This window comes from Morone saxatilis, unplaced genomic scaffold, assembly GCF_004916995.1.
Source record: "Morone saxatilis isolate NCDOM2014 unplaced genomic scaffold, NCSU_SB_2.0 Contig1, whole genome shotgun sequence".
In the NCBI taxonomy this organism is placed as follows: Eukaryota; Metazoa; Chordata; class Actinopteri; family Moronidae; genus Morone; species Morone saxatilis.
In genome coordinates this window covers 15,162,695-15,170,868 of record NW_023339651.1, presented here as the reverse complement: position 1 = coordinate 15,170,868, position 8,174 = coordinate 15,162,695, and the positions used below count along the sequence as shown (strand labels likewise).

The following is an 8,174-nucleotide window of genomic DNA, read 5'->3' as shown; positions in this document are numbered from 1 at the left end:
TTTTAGTTTTTTTTCTCTGGAGGTGCATAACTATCACTTTCATAAAACTGTCATACTAGACTCTTGGTTTATTAAAATGCAAGTCATATGCTGTATGTATGTCAATATTGCCTACACTCAAAATGAAATTATGAGACAGTGTTACCACTTCTTTAGCAAGGGAAAGCTTTTGGATTTGAAGACACAATAACACCAAAACAAAGAGATTGGCCTAATTGATTTGGTTTTTATTAAATAATAGCAATTCACATTGCTTTGGAGCAGTGTGAGACTTTAATGAGAAAGCAGCAATTGACAGATAACTAATTTCATCAGTTATACACATGCCAACTAAGAAACATTGCAGTCCTAATAACATTATCTATTGGCCAACGCTCAATACAGCTCCTCTTGCTTTTTCATATTGTCTGTGAAAACAAGAAAATAGATTTTTGTTACTCACATCAATCACAAGCAATAGATGCAACAAAATTGTCCCAATGTCACACAAATCAGCCATGCAGGGCCAGTGGTAATACTGGAATGATTGGATTTAGCACTGAAAGGAACAACACGTATGAAACAGTTCATGAAAATTGAAATGAGGCTCATTCATAAGTGTGCACAGGTGGCTGCAATAATCTTTTGACGTTAGATTTTATGTTTATTTGATGCTGGCTTTTAGTGTACGATAGATAGATAGATAGATAGATAGATAGATAGATAGATAGATAGATAGATAAGATAGATAGATAAGATAGAAGATAATGAGATACGTAGATAGAGATAGATATAGATATAGATATTGTGCACCATTGATTGTATAAACAAAGACAACATTTATTCCATTCATCACACAAATTATACAGAAGAGCATTCAGAAACAATATATTGAATATTAAGTGTATTTTTACCCTGAATATTTGGTGTATTTTACCATGCACATCATTCATAAAATTAAAAGGAGAAACACAACTATATTGAAGAGACTAAGAAACCCCAAGGGTTGTGTAGAACCTAGAAGGAACCTTTAAAAGGCCAAAATTATAAACAATTAATTGTATGCACTGTGAATTGGACTAATGAAAATGATACATTTATCCCTAAAATCTAAAAAGAATCTAAAATTAGCACAGCTGAAAGACATTTAAAAGCACGAAACGTTTAAAGTTCCCTAAACATCTCCCTTGTCTCCATGTCCAGCTGTTCTAAGGAATTGAACCAGTGGGAACCATTGACAGAATACGGCCAGTCCAAAGGCCACTCGAACCCATATCTCATGCTCGAGTGTGCTTGGAGGGTTTCCAATTGGGCTGCAATGAAGGAGGCTCTGGTACAGGTGAGTAGTGTGATGTTACCATGTTAAAAATGTATTCATGTTTGGATTTCTGCACACATAAACACACATGCATGCTTGCTTCTACTGCCTCCCAAAGGTTGCAATAACCCCTAACAGTTTGACAGAAAATAGAAACCATAACCACAAGTTCTCACTAACACAATCACAGACGCAGTGGAGCCTCTAGGCTTAAACCCGGTGAACCAGAGCCACAACTTTTCATTTTATTCCTGGTTTCCGGTACAGTGCTGTATATTAAGCCCAGACCTCATGTCAGTGTGAAATATAGTAACTTGATATTGGGACCGTCCGGCCTCTCCACAACACCACACCCCTGGGGAGAATGAGAGAGCTGGCCGTAAAGCTGTGGAAATGCTGTTCAGCTGTTTGGCCTGTTAATTTATTGGCTTCATGTTTCCTAAAACAAAGTGTAGACGGGTGGCGAGTGTGTGATAGTACCTGACATATAACAAATATTCCTGCTTTGCTCTTTCAAGGAGACTTGGAACCAATCCATTGAGCCGCTCTGTCCTAAGGTGACACCTAATTAAATTGTCTGGATGCCAGTGCCAACTCCGCTATATCCCTTCCTCTGTGTTTCATTCCTTCCTTCCTCTGTGTACCCATTTCTCTTTCTTTTGTCTTTTACTCCTCCAACTTCTCTTCTTTACTTGGTTTTCTTTTTGTCATTACTACCCTCTCTTCTTCTACTTCCACCTCCATCTCTTCATCCCTCGCTCTGCAGCTCTGGTTTTAGCAGCTAATATTTACGACAGCTGTGTGCGTGAATAATTACCCCGGCATCTGCTGCAGGGTGATTTGTTTTATGGTGGAGGAGAAGAGCAAGGCGTTCAGTTGCTTGCCTGCCCACTGCTCACCACCTCAGAGGCAAAGTCCAAATGTCCCCGCTTTCAATTAAAGCTGGCTCTTGATAAGGGCGGCCCTGTCTCCAGGATATTCATCAAGTGTCACCCCTGATAAGTGCGCTTTGACCGATCACTGTAATTTTCTCCAACACCGGAAGAGCTTACACAAATACACACCTAGGCTTTCTCATTCTCATGCTCTTTTTTGTCTTCTCTCGCTTACAAAACAGCAAGCCACGGGTTTGACGTAGCAGGCTCCCCTGGGCTGTTGTTTGTTGTTTTTGTTAATGCACTCAGCGTTAATCAATAGCAGGGCCTTTTCCACTCCTCCACTTCTGTGTCAGACTCGGTTGATTAGTCATTAGTACAAAAGTCCTGCTGAAACCATTCATAAAATGAATTGGAAACAGTATTGTTGTGTATTTGTCCAAGTACTAAATAATGCAAGGAAAGTGTCAAAGGCCCTTTCCCCTCAAATGTTTACATTTAATTAAAACTGCCACACTACCAACAAGAATGTGTGCTATTCTGTTTAACACAGACAAACATAGAAAATATATACTGTACACCAACTGTTTATCTGATTCTAGATATGTCACCAATTACACATTTACAATCACTGCAACTAACCGCTGCCTTCAGTCAGCTCTTCCCAAAAGAAAAATGCAAGAATAGTGCAAAGGGTTATTTTACATGCAGAAATCTACGTTTTCTAGTTGCTAAATTCTAACATCAGTCAGTCTTAACATGGACATATCTTTATGTTTTGTCTACAGGTACACTGTAGGGAAAAAATACATAATGTATTACCTTAAACAAGGTATTTGTTGAGGAGATTGGCAGCCTTCACAAGATTTCATTTTCTCAATATTTTATCTCAGCGGTTTATCCCGTATGCTGCCAGTATGGGTTTCTCAAGAAAACCGCAGGATTGCTTTTCAGCATAGAGGAGGATGATGAAGCTATTTTACAGTGCAAACACAAGTAAAGCTTGATTTTGTAGAAATGGAAGATGGTAGAATAAGTAAAAGGCTGATGGAAAAAACAAATTACAGCACATTTATGCTCTTCAGATGAATGCAGATGGAAACTAAACAAAACTAACACTCAGAAGACGGATATTAAAACCATTGCTTGTGTGACACTAAGCCTCCTGGCCATGATCTGATATTTTTATTGTAGTTATACAAAAGTACACCAATTAATTTGATAGTGGTATATTGATCCTTAACAATATTGATGATTACCTACCATTTACCCTTTTAAAAACAAATACTTGTTATATATTGAGTCGGTTAAAGAAAAAAATCTACTCTAAACTTGTGTTTAAATATGGAAATTGACTTTCTGTGTGAATTTCCAGGTGGAGCTGAGCTGTCCTAAGGAGATGGCGTGGAAGGTGAACATGCACCGTGGCTACCTGGCCATCTGCCACCCAGAGGAGCAGCAGTTGAACTTCATAGAGCGGCTGGTGGAGATGGCCTCGAGCCTGGCAATCCGTGAGTGGAGAAGGTTGCCGCACATAGTTTCCCATGTGCACACGCCACTGCTGCAGGTCAGTATACAGAATGCATGAAGAGGTTTTTATTTATTTATTTTATGAATGGCTCTATTTATACAGACGCAGCAGTCAGGAGTCCAGGAAGAGAAGTCAGTTTATTGTGATAAGCACTTGAAGAGATGCATGTTGAGAGATCATCAGTAGGCCTGAGACGTTGTGCTGTTGAGTAACTGCTGATAACGGCCTCTATCTCCCTCTCTCGCTCCATTTTTGTAAAATTGAGATAGATGATTAAAAAAAAGAGTGCAACCTTTAAGCCTTTTTGATTCCACTGCAAGAGATTACAATAGACAGGGGCAAAGATGAAAAAGGAGAAGGAGAAAAGAAGGGAGACTAAGGTGATGGAAATTGAAAAAGGTAGAGCGAACAGAATAGGGTGGACACGAGGAGAAAGAAAGAGATAGAAAAAAGAAGAAGAGTAGGGGAGGGAGTTAGTTTAGAATAGCTGTAATTACTTCCCTGCCATCAGATACCATTTGATTAAATACCTGCAGCAGAATTACATTTACATGATGAATGGGACGGTCTGAATGAAGGTTAGAAATGGGCCATCAGCTGATATTAACAGATAATTGTGAAAAATATTGTATTGCCTAATTTATTTTGTTTAGGGAGATTTGATTTCGGAGCGGGGGGGTTAAGTCTTCAGCACAGCTCTGATTCACTACATTTATCTTTTCAAAATGGGTATTTGAATTGGGTGACTATGTTCTTTGTTATTGTGCGTGTGTGTGTGTGTGGTTTTTTTTTTTTTTTTTTTTTTTTTTTGCTGTGCGTGTGCTCGCATATGTGCAGTCCAATTATTTACCCTAGCCGAGGGAAAACAAGCTATTTATTCCTCTACCCAGCCAAGCGGCCTGTTGTAAATCTCCATTCCAAACTCTATATCTCATATTCACGACTCCATGAGCCTTGGAGAATGAGAAGCCCAGACTCTGCAAATACAGTAGGGCTCAAATACTATTTGAATCAAGTTATCATCAAATCCCAGCCCTTTGCAGTGACTGACGATCAATGGATTATCAACCACGCTATCGATTATGAGGGTTGGCATTAATATTGATTGATGAGTAGTTATAATGGAATGATTGATTATATGTTCACACAGAGGCTTTGGACCAATCAATGAGGCTTTTTATCACGGTATGAGATAGAAGCCCTCGCTTATCATTTTCACATTTTCCCATCTCCTTGTCCTTTTTTCTGTGGCACATCGGACTATTCGAGTAATGTAGAAAGACATAATGATTTTCCAGTCAAAATTATATTGGTGGCATAAAAAAATATTGCTGGGGTGTATTTCTAATGCAACTGTTTGTTGCAAAGTGTTTTGTGATATGTAATACACGCAGGACCCCAAGTTTCGTTTAATTATTCAGTCCAGTTGGCCTAAAAAAAAGGAAATGCAAAGAGTCTGTGTCAAATAATGTGTGTTAATGTTTTTACTACAAGAGGCAATGAGGAGGCATTGTTTTTTCTTAGGGCTCTGAGATCTTTTGATCTAGCTGTCCTTAGAGGTAAATGTGTTTGGCCACTTTGATCCATCTCATTTGTGGAGGCTTTCAGTCCCTGGGATTGTTGAGTAAGCCTGTGACCTAGAGGAGAATAGCCCCGGCATTGTCTTCGCTCGTCATATCTGTCAATACCCTAACAGCGCTCTTTCTCTCATTATTTCAGTCTCTGCCTTTTACTTCATCTTTTATGTTTTTTACACTCGATGCTTTTACCTTATAGTCTCACACAGTCTTTTTTTCCATTAACACAGTCTAACACCATCTCTTTCTTACCGTCACCTTTCTTCTTGTTCCTTCCATCCATCTTCAGATCCTTGTTGTCCACACCTACCACGCCATCTTTCCACTTCTCAACCTTGTCTCCAAACACTATAGCCACTTTCTAACCATGTTATCACCCTATCTTCTTACTCCTTCAATTCAGTGAATTAATTTTGATGTTTTAGGGATTTTCTGCTTCATTGTGCAGTGAACCACACACTGAAGACAACAAGAAACAATTGGAGGGAGATGAGGCAGAACTGCAAAAGACAGTTTTGATGGCTCCCTGCACTAAAAAACTTAGTATGCATGTCAAAACACCCTATAGCAAGAAAAGCTTAAAACTGTTTGCTTCTGAAGCATCAACAGAACACAAAAAGAAAATAAACAATTTACATGATATGCACTTCAAAAAAGCAATGTGGATACCATGTGGGTAATGCAGTGCAAACTGAGCAGGAAATGTGGCTAGTAACATATATTTGTTGAGATGTGTAGACAGAATATTAACAAGAGTCCAGCTGGTGTACTGTCTGGACCAAATCTTTGAAGCAGATTGTAGAGAAGGCCTGGGAACACAAAATGTTAATGTAAACAAAAAATGTTGCGTGAGAAGCATTTGGCTGATGCTTCAGATCTGCCACCTTGCATGCAAAATAAAAGATTAAAGAGTCAAAGTCAAGTGAGCGTGGTCAAGATACTCATGATACTGTACGTAATACACATAAAGATAGAGAGCTGATTTTTACTTTACTAATTTCTCCCCCAGGCGGCACAGCAGATCATTGAGCTGCAAGAAGCGGCACAAATTAATGCAGGGCTTCAGCCAGCTAACCTGGGCCGGAACACCAGCCTCCATGACATGAAGACTGTGGTGAAAACCTGGAGGAACCGACTGCCCATTGTTTCTGATGACCTGTCCCACTGGAGCAGTATCTTCATGTGGCGCCAGCACCACTACCAAGGTCCGACACACACTCCCACAGACCCGATACTGCCTGTCAAGTTTGATACCAGTGATGTTGTTATTTATGTTCACATGCATGACTTTTTACACATTGTACAAGTATTACAGGGTGGCACTCTCATGAAGACACTCTCAGATTGCTGCTTAGGTTTCTACTCGTTCCAGGAAGGGTTCTTCTTTAAAAGGCCACGATGTGCAGAACCCCCTCAGGGTCTCTGTACATTTCCAAATGTCAGCTTGCTAAAGCACTCTCTTTCTCTCTCTCACTGCAGGACATAACACACACACACATATTTACCTTGCTCAGTGCTCAGCTCTCTCCCGCGGTGACTTTGAAACCATTCAGAGAGGCAGCCACTGCAAAATGTGATGTCTCAAGCAACTTGAGCTCCAACTCGCACTGTGAGGCACTGAAATAATGATAGCGCTGGTCCTGCAGCACCATGCCAATAAAATCCACTTCATTTATACGTGACAGCCTTCAAACTTATGTTAAAGTGAAATGGAATTTTCTTGATGAAATTCATCGCCATGGCCCATTTACTGTTCAATACGTTTAGTGTCCCCAGTGCCCTCCTCTGCTCCTCTGACAGCTGAGCTTTCAGAGTGCTAGAAGATCCCTAATGTTCATACAGCTCTAAGCACTCCTCTTTTAGTTTACTTTTTCAAATGTGACATTTGCATAAAGAGAAAAGCCATGTTCATTACTGTTTTGTCTCTGTCCACAGCTATAGTGACTGCGTACGAGACAAACACACAGCACGATCCAACCAACAACAATGCCATGTTGGGAGTTCATGCCTCGGCTTCTGCTATCATTCAGTATGGCAAGATAGGACGCAAACAGGTACTGGTTTATGCTTGTGAGCCCTTTGTAGGCAGATAAATTCAAAACAAGTGTGAATCAATAAACAACATTAAGTTTATTTTTCCTCTAATAATTCCTTCTTTTTAATTGTGTTTGTGTGTTGCTTCCCCAGGGTTTGGTGAATGTGGCTCTGGACATCTTGAGTCGTATCCATACCATCCCCACAGTGCCCATTGTTGACTGCTTCCAGAAGATCAGACAGCAGGTCAAATGTTATTTGCAGCTGGCTGGTGTCATGGGCAAGAATGAGTGTATGCAGGTAAGAATATGACCTGTTCTTCTATACTATATTTTTTCAGCAGTTTATTTCTTTATTTAACCTATACACAATATAGACACACATATTTAGAAAATAAAAACTGAAAGCAGTGAAAGTGTGGCAATAAACAATAGTCGCACGTAATTGGTCTAATCTACCATACACTCCAGGATTGTTGGGTAGAACTCTGCCCATAATGAATAATATATTTCAAATGTCAGTGTGTTAACGAGTGTGTTTGTCATGTTAAAAATCACTTGGTTTTATTAACAACATAGCAACATAACATTTTTATTTCTGCTCGTAAGTAACTCATAAAATATTTTATTGGCAAAGTCACACACAAGAACGAGCAAAAGTCATTTAGTTTGTACAATCTAATTATGTGTCGTCAAAACATGATAAATTTATCATGCTCATGTAACACCTGCACCATAATGCAGCACAGCTGCAAGAGATTTGGACCGTGGTAATGCATGCTCCAATTTGAAATAAGCCAGCCTCTACTGAAACAACTAAAGGCCTCCGCACACCAACCCGATTATCGGCCGTCGGACCTC

The 8,174-nt window shown here is 39.7% G+C and overlaps 1 protein-coding gene across 1 annotated transcript in view; it reads left to right on the top strand.

Annotated features, from left to right (window-relative positions):
• The window catches only part of trrap (transformation/transcription domain-associated protein), a 78,219-nt gene that overhangs the window by 46,641 nt on the left and 23,404 nt on the right, over positions 1-8,174 (top strand). The window contains 5 exon segments of the mRNA XM_035669969.1: positions 1,183-1,318; positions 3,548-3,739; positions 6,290-6,485; positions 7,216-7,334; positions 7,468-7,614. Coding sequence (XP_035525862.1) covers positions 1,183-1,318; positions 3,548-3,739; positions 6,290-6,485; positions 7,216-7,334; positions 7,468-7,614 — 790 coding nt within the window.